A 17901-nucleotide genomic window follows, 5' to 3' on the forward strand; every position below is an offset into this window, starting at 1 on the left:
ACATAGTAATTTGATATTTTTATAGATTATACTCCATATAAAGTTATTATAAAACATTGGCAACATTCCCTGTGTTGTACATTACATCCTTTTATTTATTTTATACCTAGTAGTTTGTACCTCTTAATCCCCTCCTCCTGTTTTCCCCCCCTCCTCCCACCCTTCTCCCCACTGGTAATCACTAGTTTGTTCTCTGCACGTATGAGTCTGTTTCTGTTCTCTTGTATTATTCATTTGTTTCATTTTTTAGATTCAACATATAAGTCAAAACATACAGTATTTCTCTTTTTCTCACTTATTTCACTAAACACAATACCCTCCCGGTCCATCCATGTTGTTGCAAATGGCAAAATTTCATTCTTTTCTGTGGCTGGGTAATATATTCCACTGTGTATGTATTCACCACGTCTTCTTTATCCATTTATCTGTTGATCACACTTAGGTTGCTTCCACATCTTGGCTATTGTAGATTATGCTACTATGAACATTGGGGTGCATGTATCCTTTTGAACTAGTGTTTTTGTTTTTTTCAGATATGTATATATATATGCAGGAGTAGAATTGCTAGATCCTGTGGTAGTTCTATTTTTAATCTTTTGAGGAGCCTCCACACTGTTTTTCATAGTGGCTGCACCAACTTAGATTCCCATCAGCAGCGTACAAGTGCTCCCTTTTCTCTACATCCTCATCAATGTTTGTTATTTGTTACCTTTTTAAGGACAGCCATTCTGGCAGGTGTCAGATAATATCTCATTGTGGTTTTTGATTTGCATTTTCCCGATGGTTAGTAAACTGTGCCACCCACAGATGTGAGGGTCCTGAACACAGCTGAGTCTCAAAATTTCTTGTGAGGCTATCTCTCAGTCATTCCCAGTCCAGAAAATCATAGTCTCCGTTGCTGGGTATTCATATTTTTATCTATGATGAGCACAATGTTTATGTCTATAGATCATAGGCAAACTCCAGGTTTCCTCTAGGGCAAAACTGAAAATATCAGGTGATTAAGGAATCAACACATTTCCCTGGAGATACACCCAGCTGGGAAGGTTTTGTTTATCTACTACAATGCACATTAGGAAAAATAGGAAACAGGACCTGAGTCATTCTTTGGCAAAAGCCAACTCAAGGAGAGAACGTGGGCTATTGCTGATGTCACTGTTTTCTTTTGCTTCCCCAGGGGGTTCCTTTGATTTAGAGTTTCTGAGACAGCTATTCTTATACTCATTTGAACTATTTTGATTCCCTCTTATCCCATGCTGGCGGTGAAATTCCCAGCCTAAGGAACCACCGTAACTTCCACTAATATGAATCCAGCCTGAAAATGTGCCCATCACACGAAAAGAAGTTCTGGTCTGAGGTAAATTAACAGGGTCACCTATAGACAAAGTATCACCAGATTATATAGGTCCTTTAGCACATGAAGGGGCAGGGGCAGGTATGCTGGTGCCTAGGACTGCAAGAACCTGGAAGAAACACCATTATTGTACACTATCGTGCTGGATTAGGAAGTAGTCTCTGGTAAAGAGGGACAACTGGGCAAAAAACACAAGTTCCTAGTTCAGAAGAAAGAGACTAGAGTATTCAGAACTATAGCATACTTGCCTGCTTTCTCTGCTATAGAATATCAATAATATAACACAAATCTTTTGAACTTTGTTTCTACCTCTGTTTCCTATTTAGATAATTGTATAGACCAAATCATCAGTATAAACCCATCCTTCTAAGATGTTTTCCTCTAAGGAATTAATTTTACAGTGGCCCTTGGGTGGATGTCTTTGACTGATTTTTAAATAACCATTTTAAAGAACAGACAAGGTGGGATTCCCTGGTGGCGCAGTGGTTGAGAGTCCGCCTGCCAATGCAGGGGACACGGGTTCGTGCCCCAGTCCGTGAAGATCCCACATGCCACGAAGCGGCAGGGCCCGTGAGCCATGGCCACTGAGCCTGCGCGTCCGGAGCCTGTGCTCTGCAACGGGAGAGGCCACAACAGTGAGAGGCCCGCGTACCGCCAAAAAAAAAAAAAAAAAAAAGACAAGGCAGTCTTAATAGGTATATTCAACTATAAGAGGTATTACATTTTCTATTATTAGCCATTCCTCTTCCTTATTCTCCTCCATGATCCCCTCTAAAATCCTTTAGAGGGGAAAAAATATCTTTTTGTTCCTCTACCTTACTTAACCAAACCCAGTAACTCATTCCAAGACCCTCCACAGAAAGTGTTCAGTTACAAATTAACTAAAGTAATAAAATGAAGCAGACAACCTGATGGATCTTCTGTTGGTTTGAAACTCTGGGTTCCGTTTTCCATACACAAGAAACTGTTTGAGGACAAATTACCAGAAACTGGAACTGTAGATTCATATTCATATCTGTATGAACACAGGGAAAACACATTTGTGTTAAGGAGCCAATGAGGACAATGTGAGCGTTGTGAAGATGCTCCTGCTTCACTTAAGATACAACATCCAAACCCAGGAAAGCAGATGTCTTTTCATCTTTGCCACCCAGTCATCATAGATTGATATCATCAAAAAGAACTTGCCACTCACGAAAATGTGCAATTCATTGACAGCCAGCTTTCAATTATCTGCATATGTATGGTCTACCCTTTAGATTACCTAACATCAATGCTTTGTGGTTTTTAGGTGATCATTTCCTGGAAATAATTGCTGTGGATAAGGAACTAAAAGGAAGAAAAATAATAGACTCTACGAAGTATAATAAAGAAGATAAAGCTTTGGGAGGAAAAACAACACAACACACAAGTTTCCAACTTTGGATCCTCTGAGGTTTGCTCGTAAAAAATATACCCCACTTTCTGAGAATTCAAACAATAATCCCTTCATGCATTCATCAATCCCCAAGAAAAACAAAATATTTGCCCATCATAATGAGAGACCTTTGGAGATTCAAACACTGTGACAGTGCAATGTAATGAGTTTTTCTCTTCTCGTAAGGACAAAAGGGTTAATACACTGTGACCATATTATCTTAGGCAAATTACCACAAGATCCCATGCCCTTTCTCAGAAAGTAAATTATAAGCTGCAATAATGGAAGAAAATATGTCCAGCTAAGTCTCTCTTTGGTAGAAATTATGCTGGACTGGTTTCTATATTTCTAGTAGATAAGTGAAATCCAAAAACAAAACAAAACAAAACACACACACACACACACACACACACACACACAGAGACAACCTTGCCCTTCTGAGTTCCAAATGAGCTAAAGAGTGCTATGCTTGTATGTCACTGATAGTTCTGATTTCTATGCTATAGAACATAATAAAAAGGGTCAAAATGCCTTCCCCTTTGAACAATTGTCCAGTCATGGTCACAGAGTGGCTGTGAACTGTGGACAAAGGCTTCTCTCTCCATACCCATGATCCCATGAGACTTGCCAGCTTCAGACAAAAAAAAATAACACCTTTGGCAGAGAGTGGAAAGAAATGTAAATAATAGCTGAATACTACTTGATGTTGTCTTGGACAGGATAGGAACTAAAAGGACAGTAAAAACTCTTTGCCTGAACACTTCTGATCCCTTCAGAAATACCTGAGAAGATAACATATCATTTTCATTTAACTTATCCACTAAACCCCAATAACTCATTCAACGTTCATTCATCCCCAAAACTTCAGCAAAATGACAGTTGATGGATTATAAAATAGCAAAGGAAAAGGCATAATGCCACAAGGATAAAGAAAATGGAAGATTTGACAAGGAGAAAGAGATTTTGAATATTCGACAAGAAGATAAAGATTCTGAAAACGGGAAAGGAGATGAGTGGTCGCTGAACTAGAAAATATGAGAAACACAAGCCTAAGTGCGTGCCTGCAGGGGAGGAACCAAACATGTGCCACATATCCCTGGAAAGTTTCAGGCAGGATACAAGATACTTCTAAAGGCGGGAGTGGGTATGATCCAAAAAAATCAGAGGATTGGTTTAAAGTGTGTATAAGGAACAGTTAAACCCTTATAATAGACACCTTCCACCATCCCAACGAACATGGCCTTAGACTGCAGAGAGTCAAAACAAGCACGTTGAGGATAGGAGGCCATACTAAAACCTGGGGATGTTAAGTAAAAGAAAAATCTACATAGTGATAAAAGAGACTCCCACTCCCACCTGGCTGGTAGCCAAGCTGCCATGTCTCAGGCAACAGATTGGAGAATCCCTGCCTGAGTTAACTGACAGGTTATGGACAGTTCTGAGCCATCTCTAAAACACCCAGTCCCTGTGCTGGGAAGAAGCCCTCCAACAACCACATCCTACACATGTACCACAGAACTTCTGGTTAGCTTGTTGTTGCTATTCCTCTCTCTCAAATATGAATAGCTAACCAAGGACCGCCAGATATATGAAGGAAGCCTATAACATAAAGACAAAACAAATAAAAAACTGTACACTTGAAATGTAGATGGAAAAGACATTGCATTCTTAAAGTAAGAGCAAGATGTTCCCTAAAAAGATACATTCAAACAACAAGAGTCCTTAAAACTTAAAAATATGAGAGCAAAAGTTAGAAATCCATTCAAAGGTTTGGAAGATAAAGAAATCTCCCCCAGGGACTTTCCTAGCAGTCCAGTGGTTAAGACTTTGCCTTCCAATGCAGGGAGTGCAGGTTCCATCCCTGGCTGGGGAGCTAAGATCCCACATGCCTCGCAGCCAAAAAACCCAGAAAACTAAAACAGAAGCAATATTGTAACAAATTCAATAAAAGACTTTAAAAATGGTCCACATCAAAAAAAACAAAAAATCTTTAGAAATCTCCCCTAAAAATAACAAGAAGGCAAAGAGACAGAAAGTTGGAGAGAAAAGATGAGAAAACTATAAGCTTAACTCAGAATGTAACAATATTCAAGAACAAGTAGAAGTTCTAGAAAGAGAAAGTAGAGGGGTGGGATATTATCAAAGAAACAATACAAGTAACTTTTACAAATGTCCAGATTGAAGGCACCTAGCACGATAAAGGAAAATCATTTATACCAACATGATTATCATGAATTCAAATTCTGGAGTTTAAAGGAAAATCCCAACAGCTCCTAGAGAAAAGAAACTGGTCACAGGGGTTAGAATGGTATAGGATTCTCAAGAGTAACACTGGAAACTAGAAAGTATTGGAAATGATGTCTTCAAAATCCCTAGGGAAGGGGTGGCCCAGTGGTTGGGAGTTCGCCTGCCGATGCAGGGGACACGGGTTCGTGCCCCGGTCCGGGAAGATGCCACATGCCGCGCAGCGGCTGGGCCCGTGAGCCATGGCCGCTGAGCCTGCGCGTCCGGAGCCTGTGCTCCGCAACGGGAGAGGCCACAACAGTGAGAGGCCCGCGTACCGCAAAAAAAAAAATCCCTAGGGAAAAAACTTCAAACCAGAATTTTATACCATCCAAACTGTCACCGGGTATGGGAGTAGAACAGGAATATTTCCCGATGTTTAAGGTCTTAAAATTATTACTTTCCTTGCACACTTTTTCAGAAACCTATTAGATGACATTTTCCACAAAAGGAGTAAGAATGAAAAGGAAAGGAGAAGATATTACTACCCGGGAAGTAAATAACTGAATGGAAGAAAGAGGTAAAACAAATTCCCAAGGAGAATGGTGAGTGAAAATTTCAAAGGAGCAGCCATGCAGCAGGCCTGGAGAGTTCCCAGTTCCGATTGCAGATGGAAAGTTGATGATGACAGGAGAGGGATCTCAAAGACAAAAATGAAACCCTCTGATATGTACGACTATATTGAGAAGACATTGTCCTACCGGTAAAGAATTTGCTGATGATTAGTGAGACATAAAAAGAAAATGAATCAAATATAAAATGAGGGAATTATTAAATCCAGGGAAAATAAAAAGTGATATAAGAAAGGGAAAATAACAGCATGGTTCAGCTGAAATATGAAAAACATATACATAGTCACACACATGGAAGAGTGAGTATGATTTTATAGTAGGAAGTCAATATGTATATTATAGAACACTAAAGTATCAAAAACTAAAAGGATAAACATTTACTTAGAAATATGGAAGCAAATAGAAGAAGAAAGAGCTAGAAGAGTCGGGAGTAGTTGCCTCCGGAGAGGAGTAACATGAGCAATGTTGAAGGGGTGGGCGACAATGCTTTTTTCAATATAATTTTACTTTTCACAATTTTGCACACATACTACTTTGATAAAAATTTAAAATGAAAATCAACCTTCAGACTGGTCTATCCTTTGGTGACCCATAATTAAACAGAAACTCAACTGTAATTAGAAGTGTCTAAATAGTCCCTAGAAAAGAGTAATCCCAAACCTTGCCAGGTCCTAAGAATCTTTTCATCAGACTCAACTCCATAAAAGAGTTGTCCCAAATCTCTATTTCATAAATTGACGTGTAAGTGGAAGCCAGGCGGCTTAGAGCACAGAACAGGCGGGTGGAACAGAATCTGAACCTTGCAGTTTCTATTACAGCGCTCTGTGTCTTTAGGAGCATTGTTCCTAGAAAGAAATCTAAGCTTATTTCCTGCAGAAAGTTGCACCTAAAGAAATCATCAGAGACTGCAGTACTTACCGGTCCATGAGGAAATGAGGTAGTGATTGTAAGAAACACCCAAGGCCCATAACCACACATCCAACACCAATCATTATAGGTCTATGCAGTTTAGTTCCAAAATAACTCACAAATATAATCAACAAAAGATTTCCTAGAAAAAATTGATGTGAAAAATGAATATTTCAATTAGTATAAACAAAGTCTAAATTAACAGCCTCACCCAATCATTGACTATCCAGCATTTATTGTATAATAAATATCTGAAATACTGGGAGTGGTGCTAGGGATGCATGACATAAATGAATAGGACGCAACCTGCCCTGAGGGAGAGCTCTGTTTCACAATGTCTTTTAACAGAAGTTCTTGACCTGCTGTCTATAAACCCCAAACGAGTCCATGGATAGAAATCAAGTGCTCCATGAACTTGAGTGAGAAAAAAAATTGCATCTTTATTTTCAGTAACTTAATATTAGTATTTCCTTTGACTGTGAAAGTAGACACAAACCACATTAGTATTAACAGTATGTATGATTTTGTCATCAATTATCATCAACAGAAGTTACAGGTATTTGCATACGACATTACAGTCGTTGCAGATACTTCAAAATATTATTGACACTGATGATTACTTCAAAATTAGTGTAGATATTGTTATTTAATGTGATGGTAAGAAGTATTATTATATAAGCTGCTTTTAATATTTTTATAATTTTATTTCAGTATAATTGACTTCCTTTGTACCCTTAGGGTTTTTATTTTATGCAATTACATTATTCTGAGATTATATGGCATCAGATTGCCAAAGAGGTCCTTGACACAGAAATGTTAATAACCTCTGCCAATCTCTTAGTGACTCTCCATTACCTAGAGGATAAAAGGTAAGTTCCATAGCACACACACACGAAGCTCTCCAATAGTCCATTTCTTACCCCTGCCCATTTCTCCAGACCTATATTCTAGGAATTGCCACCTGAAGTGTGGCCAGTCCATAACACTGGGCTGAATGTTGCTTCCTACACAACTACCATGCTGTTTCAACATTACGCTTCTTCTTCTATTGGAATTCTCTTCATACTTATCTAACCCTGTTTCGTCACCCAGGAAACTTTTTACTTCAAGAGCCTATCTTCCTTAAGTGAGATTGTGTCCCTCCTCTGTGTTCCTATAGGACATTGCATATACCTATGTCACCAAACTTACTGCATTCAGTTAAATTATTTGGCACCTATGCCCTCCATTAGACTGCGAGGTGAGTTTACACAGGGACTCTACAAGGAGTGACTTCTGACTCCACAGCCAGGATCTCCATAGCCAGCAAACGGGTGGCACAGAATGAGGTCTGAGAGAGCTGAGCGCTAGTAGACAAGGTCAAGCATCACCTGTTTCAGTTTTGCCTCTATCCCATCCTAATTTTTCTTTCAGATACTGATTAAAAATATTAAAGGCAACTTTCATCCTGAAGGAAGTAAAAGCCATTACAAAACTGTAAAGGAGTGACATTTGTATTTCTCTGAGGGTTTGTTCACAGAAGAAATCTTTCCCTCCTTCATTCTTTCTCTCTGTCCTCACATCTTCCCAGTCGGCCACAAAAATCAGAGCCTAAGAAAAGGCTTTATTCTTCCCTAAAAGCTGTTTCTGAAATAAATTCAGCGAGATGTGAAAGCTGTTTCTTCTTCCCTCTGCACTTAGAAAGGAGAATTGTCAACCTCCCAGAAACAACAGGAGAAGAAAAATATTTGCTTTTTTTTTTTGAAAACAGATTCCTTTGTTTCCCATGATATCTTCTAAACATGAAAATAAAGCCCTAAGGGTTATCAAATAATAGATTAAATATTAGTACTCTAAACACTCTGCTACTCATGCTAGCTAACCAAAGGACTATTAGAATAAAAAGTCCCGTGACGGGATATGTGACGATGTTTAAGTGTTATTCAGGGATAATATTGAAATGAATTGTTTCTCAACATATTCGAAAGTGAGCTAGGCTATTTAAGTCATTTTAGAAAATACATTAAATACATTACATTTAGAAAATACATTAAATACATACATTTAGAAAATACATTAAATACAATAGCTAGGCTATTTAAGTCATTTTAGAAAATACATTAAATGGAACAAAGTCATTTTAGAAAATACATTAAATGGTACAAAGCGGAAAATAAGGAGAGTAAAATTCAGACTAGCTCCCTGGATAAAATAATGTATAAAAAGAAGTAATGGAAAAGTAATTCATTACCAATCTCAAAGCTTCCATTAATAAATCCAACTAGAGATGTTGGGATGTTGAATTGTCTCTCTATTTGTGTGAGCATGGAATTCATATAAGATCCAGATAGTGTTTTGGATACATACGCACATGTTATTGCCAACAGAAACATCTAGGGAGAAAAAAAGTGCAAGAAAACATATGAAAAATTTATTTTTAAATTTGTACATTTGCCACCCGTTGGCAAAATATCTTCTACCAAAAGACTGATTGTCTCCAGCTCAAGTAACTCTTGTATTTGGAAGAAGCTTTTAAAGTGATCTCTTCTTCTGGTCTTCCATATTATGTTCTCTCTTTGAAAATCCAAAGTGGGACTAATTGATTAGTGATATTGAATTGTGTAGGTCATTTGTAGCCTCATTATTTTATGGGCACGTCTTATACATACACAGAAGCAAGTAATCATTCTAAATAACATGTAGCAAACGATTTAAATTGATCTTCAGCATTGCAACACTATCTGTAGTACAAAAGAATATGTGTATGTTAATTTTTAAAAAGGAATGTGACGTTACACAAAGACATTATTTCTGTAGAAAATTTGCTTAAGTTCTCTCGAACAAAGTAATATGCAATTTATACAACATTCTATTGCTACTCATTGCCAGTTAATTTATTTAAAGCAATATTTTAATTATAAACCATACAAAAATGTTTCTAAACTGAACAGGTACTTGCTATGATAAACGAATATGAATACAGTACAGTAAATTTCTGCATATTGAATCACACTTCCTAGGTATTGATATAATTCCAGACAGTAGTCAGGCTGACACCATCTGTAACAAAAAAATCAAGGACAACTTAACAGATAGAACCATTGTGATCAGCAGAAAGTAGTATGGTTTTACTAAAAAGTTAAAATTTTGATAGTTTTATTAAGTTGGAAGTGAAAAGATTTAGGTCTTAGTAAGGGATTTGAAAAAGGAGCATTGTAAACTGGGTAATCATAAGTTAGGTAGATTAATTACTGCTTCAAAATCAACAAATTATAGATAAATATATTTATGTCAGCCTGAATGGTAGTCCCTAATCCTATGCCATAGGGGTTTTCCATTGCCTGATGACACTTCCATCCTGAGAGACCATTCGATTTACTCTCCAGCCAGTACACTCATATCTATAAAATCCTCACCCCTCCATCTTCCAATTTCTCAATCTTGAACCAACCCCACAATTTATAATGCACTTTGTACACTCCCTTCAAGATTGTTCACAATCTTTTCTTTTTGTCAGTCTCCAACTCAGCCTCATCCTCTTCTTGACCAGCAAATGATCTCAGCAACTTCACCTTCAAATTTACCCCTCCCTACCCCTCCAATTTCCCTCCCATCTTAAAAGGATGCATCCCTCCTCCTGTATAAGAAACTCCCTCCAGCCATGGTCTGGAATCCATTCTTCCCATTGCTGAGATCCTGATTCATCAATTGTTGACCCCCTCCTCTATTTTCATCCTCATACTCTTTACTGCCTCTCTCCCCACTAACTTATAAATATATCCAAGACATTTCTGTCCTAAAAATCTTCCCTCATCCCTGATGGTAGCTCCAGCTACCATCAAGCTGTTTGGAAGAATAGTCTAGATTCATATTCATTCTAGAATAGTCTAGATTCATTCACGAACCTTCCACTCACTCTTCAGTCTAGCCTCTCTTGAAGCTACTCTATAAAAGTCATAAACAACTTCCTGATTTTCAAATCCAATAGGTACTTCTCAGTCCTCAGCTAACTTGATATCTCGGAGTCATTTAAGATCATTAATCATTCTTTTCTTCCTGAAATTCCCTCCCCTCCCCCCATGCATACCTGTATCTCCACCTATCTCTAGACTCTTTCTATCCAGTCTTCTCTTCTCAGGCTTTTGTCTCATACCCTCCACTTTTTGCTATATACGCTCTTCCTAGGAAATCTCACTTATTCCCATGGCTTTAACTACCACCCAGATGCTGAAATCTCTCAAATGTATACACAGTTTATCTTAGACAACTGCAATCATTTTTTAGTCTCCTCTAGTCTTTCCCACCTCCAATCTCCCTTCCACCTCCTGCCACCACTAATTTGGAGCTTCATAAATGTTTGTCAAACAGATGAATAAAATGCGTATTTAGCATGTGACTCCACTTCCTGAAACTGTTTAGTGGCTTCCCATAAACAAAAATCCCTACTTCTTAGATGGCAAATAAAACCTCGTATATACCTTGTTATCATCTCTTGCCGCTTGTCCCTAAACATAATGTTCTATTTATAGTTCTTTTAATTCACCATGCCACTTTACATCTCTTTTACAGGTGGTCCTCCACTTGCAATGTTTTTCTTCACCTGTGCATCTGATAAATATATGCTCAATATTTAAAACTCAACTCTATCATTATTTCTATTGTGGAGTCTTCCTTGTCTTTCTACTTCCCAGGTAGCCTTGACCACTCACTCCCTATCTCCCCACGCTGCTGTGTGACTGCCTCTATTACAGCCCTCAGCACAGTGCACTTTATTTTTTTTTAAGGACTTTATTTATTTATCTGTTTGGCCGTGCCACGTGACATGCGGGATCTTAGTTCCCTGACCAGGGATTGAACCCTTGCCCCTGAAGTAGAAGCCCGGAGTCCTAACCACTGGACTGCCAGGGAATTCCCCACAGTGCACGTTATTTATGTGTTTGGATGCCTATAACCTTCTCCCTCACTATACTGTGAACAACTCGATGACAGGATCCATATATTATTTACCTTCGTATCTTTGGGGTTTAGTACATGCCTCACAAACAGTAGGCATCCAGTACAAGTTTACTGAATGAATGACAGAATCAGTATTCAAAAACACCTTGAAGAAGTAGTCACTGCTGAAAGTAAGCTGAATATAAGATGAAATTCAATAGGATTAAATACAACTAAGCCAAAAGTTATCGGCACCCATTAGTTTGGGGAAATCTGAATAGAAATGTATGTGGAAAAGACCTGGGAAATTTAAATATCAAGCTCAATATGAGTCAAAATTCATATCGTGGGGCTTCCCTGGTGGCGCAGTGGTTGAGAGTCCACCTGCCGATGCAGGGGACATGGGTTCGTGCCCCGGTCTGGGAAGATCCCACATGCCGCGGAGCGGCTGGGCCCGTGAGCCATGGCACTGAGCCTGCGCGTCCGGAGCCTGTGCTCTGCAACGGGAGAGGCCACAACAGTGAGAGGCCCGCGTACCGCAAAAAAAAAAAAAAAAAAAAAAAAAAAATTAATATCGTTATATAACTGCCAAGATAGTATAACTATATCTCTAGCTATTTATCCTTTTATATTAAATACCAGTTGTAGAAATTCTGTCTCTCATCACAATGTAAATCTTTTCAGAGCACATTGTTGAGAGTAAACAATTTTCACATGGTTTTATAATTCAGATTTTATATTTAAAAGCAAGCAAGGCCTATCAAATAAAGTACAAATCATGTTTGAGAGAATAATTTCTTTTATTTAACACTTTAAGAAAGGAAACTAGATAAATCATGATCCCAGTGCTTTTCCTGAAACATTTAGATGGGCTTCCTAACCTGTACGGTTTTCTTCATAGAGTGAAAGCAACCAGTGGCTATTGTGACTCATGTCTAGTGCAAAATAACCTCTATATTTATAAAGCTAGTCCTACCAGTTTTTAATAATGCCCCAGAGTTTGAAGCAAATTTGTTGAAGACAGTCCTTTGATACCTTCTAAAAATGTTGCTTAATGAGCCTATGTCTAAGGTCAGAGAAACAGAGAAACCCGGCTAATTATGAAGCAATTGTCTCTTACTTTTACCTGATAAACTTGTGCTTGCAGTATTTTGCTATCTCATTTCAGATCAATATCTAGTCCTGCCAAACTCCAGTCATAAAAAATTAAGGACCAATTGTTTATAAATAATACTTGACCTTTATCCACAAATGCTATTATTAATAATAGCTAATATTTATTGAATGTTTACAATATTCCAGTCATTGTTTGAAGGATGTAAAAAGAAAAACATTCTATGAGATGAGTACTGTTGTTACCCCTTTCAGATGAGAAAACCGAGCCACAAGGAGGTCACACAGCAAGTCAGTAGTTGAACTCGACATAAACCAAGCCTGGGCCTCAGTCCTTATTTTTAACCCCTCAATGTTAGGAGATGGACATGAGAATTAGGAAGAATTTAAGGGGATTTTAAAAATATATAATTAACAGAGCATTTCAGGCAAAAGTAATTTTCTAGCTCTATATCATGATTCTCCCCTTTCCAGTACATGTGTAGATCTTTCCTACACATAAAGAGAAAACAAACTTTTGATAGGAAGGAAACTGGTGGCAGTGTCATAGTTTGGAAACCACTTGCAGGCATTAGCTGTGGAATCAAGACAATTATCCAGATTCCTTGGTTTAAAATAAATTTAAATTTTGTTTGAAGGCAAAACAGCTTTGAGGCTACGCAAAAAGAATTTGCTCTGAAATAGTCAAGAATACCAGAAACCGCTAACAAAATGGGCATTTTTCTTATAAAGAATGATTGGTATGTTGCCAGAGGTTGAAGTAAACATTTGTTTTAGTGGGTCATTGTGAAGGCATCACTGAATACAGATCAACAAAGCATTTCTGTCCAGTGAACCATTTTCCAGGAGAGACCTCCATACTCCTCTGACTTAGAAGCCCCAGAAGGGTGAACATTAAATTGGCCTTTAATCCAGGAAATTAAATCCTACTGTCATATAATGTGTACTTGAAAGTGTTTAAGATCCTGTCTTCCATTTAAATCCCTCAACATTATTTCTGCTGAAATTGCCTGAATCAATAATCCTATTTAGACACACCCTCGGTTACAAACCACCTTCATTAAAGCGAGAACTTATCAATATATCAGGTAGTATGACATTATTATTAGATTAATACATGAAGATATAAGCAACTTTACAAGGTCTCGGTTTAAAAATATATATATGGTACATACACATATATCCACACAAAGCAGTCCATACCTTCAACTTGGAAAGACATCTTATTCTATGAGTTTCAATTCTTTTCTCAGTTTCTCCCATGTTGCTCTTCTGAGTGTTCCAAGGTATTTATGCTTTAAGTCTTGATATTTCTTAGTTCTATTCTTTTAAGAAGACAAAAATCTATTAAATTGCTGGCAAAGTCATAAAGCGTCATTCTTTTGAAGAAAACACTGAATCTGAATAACAGAATCAGAATCCATTGTGTTACAAAAATACCTAGGAAGCTTCTGATTCATATCTAGAAAACAATGACGTTAGAAAAGATTTAGTTGTTAATTTTCCATTGAAAAAGTTACATCAAATCACTGTAGTAACTCTTTAGTGAAATTAAAGATTAGAACAATTTGTTATGATCCCCTTGCAAAATAGTGCCCACGTGGTTAAAACAAAGCTTTTCATTTCTTTAGCCAAAGCAAATAAAACTAAAGTGAGTTCCTTGGACTTACATGAAAATGCTGCTTTTAGGAACACACAGACTTTGATTTTGTTTGTACTAATAATCTGCTTTAGCAAGGCTACAAAGGCTCAAAAATCTCTATTTGGCCAGGCTCCCTCTTCAAGTTCTTTGTGTTCCAAGACTTCCCTGGAGTCTCAGGAAGCGAAACGCTTTCTGGGGCACTGCTGATTCACGGAAACCTGGGGAGACATGGAATTTTAATCATGGAAATCGCTTAAGTAAAAATAACAAATAATTCTATGATCTGGAAAAGAATCCTGCAAGTTAAGAAGTGAGGTTTCAGAGAAGATCAAACATAGAAGTGGAAACCTATATGTATACATATATAATAAATACAGATATATGTGTGTCTATGTGTATATATAATATATAGGTACACATTTTTATATGTAAAATGTCTTATATCTAAAACAAAAAGATGATTTAAACTCTATTAAATTCTACTAACCCTTTGTCAAAGATTTTTGTCTATTCGTTTCTTGAAATTAGGGCAATATTTTGTACTAATACCAAAGTATTTCACTCTGACTATATTTAATCTAGTAAATCTACTTCCAGTTGCCAGATGCTATCTTAACAGTATCCCCAGGGTTAATTGATTAAAATCCTCTGAACAATAGCCATTTAACAATATCCCAAATGGCACTAATTTTTAAAACCTGAATCCCACTCCCCTATACACATTAAGGAAATAGCCACTGAACAATTATGTATGAGCTTAATTCTCTTTACTCATTCTTTTATGAAGACAACAAATATCTACCCAAAGTCTACTATATGCCAGTCATTGTGCTAAGCACAGGATTTCAGCAGTGAACAAGACAGACAAGTTGTCCTACAGACAATATAAACTAGGTAGAGAAGTATAAGGCTCTGTGAAAGGTACTTGGACCCAGATCCCCAGGAAATTATACTTTTATTGGGAAAGGTAAAACTTTTCAGTAAACACATTGGAATAGAACTGGACAGTGTATGATCAAATACAAATTGTTTGGTATGTAAGTGGTGAAAAAATCCATAGGTCATAAGTGAAAATTATGAGAGACCACTCTTGGCAATTCTGAATGACAATACAAATGAACTCAAGCTGAAATCCCTCCCATAAAATTCCAAGTCACCTTAAGTATAGTGCAAGTACGTAACACTAGTTTTAGAAAAACCCATAGAATAGGATAATTTTTCAAAAGAGTGGAAACTGCTATTTTTTGGTCTTCATCTATAATACCTCTGGTTTTATCATAAACCTCTCAACTGCTCTCAGTTTTTCCTTCTCATACATTTAGAACTCAATCTCTCTCCCTTATGTTTTTTTCTTCCCCCGCTCCTGCCTGCTTATATTTCAATATATTAGAGCTCAATATAGCTACCCAGTCAAGATAAGAGAGGGAGATAACATATTCCTCTTGGTATCAAAGTTGTCTTCACTCATCTTAGTGGCTAAAAACATCCCTATTCACCTAAGTGTCCATCATCGGATGAATGGATAAAGAAGATGTGGCACATATATACAATGGAATATTACTCAGCCGTAAAAAGAAACGAAATTGAGCTATTTGTAATGAGGTGGATGGGCCTAGAGTCTGTCATACATAGTGAAGGAAGTCAGAAAGAGAAAGACAAATACCGTATGCTAACACATATATATGGAATTTAAGAAAAAAAAATGTCATGAAGAACCTAGGAGTAAGACAGGAATAAAGACACAGACCTACTAGAGAATGGACTTGAGGATATGAAGAAGGCGAAGGGTAAGCTGTGACAAAGTGAGAGAGTGGCATGGACATATATACACTACCAAACGTAAAATAGATAGCTAGTGGGAAGCAGCCGCATAGCACAGGGAGATCAGCTTGGTGCTTTGTGACCACCTAGAAGGGTGGGTTAGGGAGGGTGGGAGGGAGGGAGACGCAAGAGGGAAGAGATATGGGAGCGTATGTATATATATATATAACTGATTCACTCTGTTATGAAGCAGAAACTAACACACCATTGTAAAGCAATTATACTCCAATAAAGATGTAAAAAAAAAAAATCCCTATTCTAAATGCCTATTTTTCCTATATACCTGAGGAGGCATAGAAGTTGGAGTTGGTAACACAGAAAATCACCACATCAGGGAATTCTGTTTTTCCTTCTATGCATTGTGATATTGTGCAGGTTTTATCATCATGTCTCAAAGGTTTGTTTCAAAATGTGTTTCCAGCCCTGAAAGAAGTTTTTAAACAGTTGTCTTTTCACTGTAGTGTTTAAAGCTAAGCACTTGGAAAGAATTAAATGCGATTCAATTAACACTAAACTTTCCTTAATTTGCCAACTTATACAGTGAAAACATTTTAGCTTTTCAGATACTTTTGAAAAATTTTAGCGGAGGAAAATAAATAAATGAATGAATAAGATCTATTCTTTTTACTTAAAATTTGTAAATTCCAATAGTTAATGGCACAATCATTACTGAGCACTTTGGCCCCAAATCAGCGAATGCACACGTTGTTTCTTCATATTCTCAACGCCGCGCTAGTGTCAGCTTTGTGAACAGTCCCCTTTTGTCAGCACAGCTTTGTTTACACGGTGACTTCTGCTCCTGGGATCACAGCATCACCGACAATCTCCATCAGTCATCACTGCTAATGAAAACGACTTGCTGCAGTTTTATGAAGCAGAGAATCAGTTTATTTCTCTAACTCCTTCTCGACATTCAGATGGGAGCAGGTAATTCTTCAGCACAAATGTAGTTGGGTTTCTTCCATGTCTACTGGTCACGACTCTGCTTTTTGTGTTTGTTTTTATTTTTGTTTTAATTGTGGTAAAAGCACATTACAGAATTGTTCACTCCCTGCACACTTTTGGTTAGTGGATTTCTAGAACTTTTTCATCTTGCATGACTGAAACTCTACACCCATGCAACAGCAACACTCTGGGGTTTTTGACACCCCTTGGTTTCCAGTCCTTAATGACATGTCTCAACGACAAGAGAATACAATTTTTTATCAAACAAATAAACGGTCTTCTTGTGTTCTTTCCCCAGTATTAAATACATAGACATAGCTTTTATGATTATAAATCACCTGGGAAAATGCCTACATTTAATTTTATATTAATCTCTCCTATTGAATTAACAAAATAAAGGCTTTACTTTATCATGGCAAAACTAGTAGTACATACATGAAGAAGATTTAGGAGAACATCCTTTCCCTGGGAAAAAAGACAGGGTCACGCCAGCAAAGATCTTATGAAAATTGTTTATTTCCAGAATCTTCAAATGGCTCCTAGCTCTGCAAGAAGAGAACAGCCTCTTGGTGGTATCCAGCTGAAATAATTTCAACCAATACCAAACCAAGCAAGTATGTGCCAAAGAAGCACGTGGAGAATTAACAATGACTCTTTGTATGACGCCTACCAAATTATTTTGCTTCTATTAGTTCCTTTTCATCAGAAATCAAAGAATAAGACATGGATTCTGCAAATCAGCCTTACAAATACAGGTATTATTTTAAGTCCAAGCTCAGAGGAGTTACTAGAAATGCATCACTCTGGTAAAACTAAGGGAGAAACTTAACTGGGCCATAGACTCATGCATATGATTTCATCATGCAAAGCAAAGTATGGAACACACAGAAACACAAGTGAAAACCATCATCAGCAATCCAGCAATAAAAAT

The 17901-nt window shown here is 37.4% G+C and overlaps 1 protein-coding gene across 3 annotated transcripts in view; it reads right to left on the bottom strand.

The window, feature by feature from the left end:
• SLCO1A2 (solute carrier organic anion transporter family member 1A2) overlaps positions 1-17513 on the bottom strand; it is a 51242-nt gene extending 33729 nt beyond the window's left edge. Inside the window, exons 1-6 of one of the 3 annotated variants that reach the window (XM_049693840.1) lie at positions 17406-17513; positions 14233-14422; positions 13766-13887; positions 8766-8907; positions 6545-6677; positions 2263-2369 (exon numbers count right to left, since the gene is read on the bottom strand). In XM_049693840.1, the coding sequence (XP_049549797.1) occupies positions 2263-2369; positions 6545-6677; positions 8766-8907; positions 13766-13825 (442 nt within the window). In that variant the 5' untranslated portion in view covers positions 13826-13887; positions 14233-14422; positions 17406-17513. Of the gene's footprint in view, positions 1-2262; positions 2370-6544; positions 6678-8765; positions 8908-13765; positions 14121-14232; positions 14423-17405 lie in introns of those variants that run through there. The other 2 variants (XM_049693841.1, XM_049693842.1) reach the window with 2 other exon arrangements.
• Between the last annotated feature and the right edge of the window lie 388 nt (positions 17514-17901).

This window comes from Orcinus orca, chromosome 11 (assembly GCF_937001465.1).
Source record: "Orcinus orca chromosome 11, mOrcOrc1.1, whole genome shotgun sequence".
NCBI classification, from domain to species: domain Eukaryota; kingdom Metazoa; phylum Chordata; class Mammalia; order Artiodactyla; family Delphinidae; genus Orcinus; species Orcinus orca.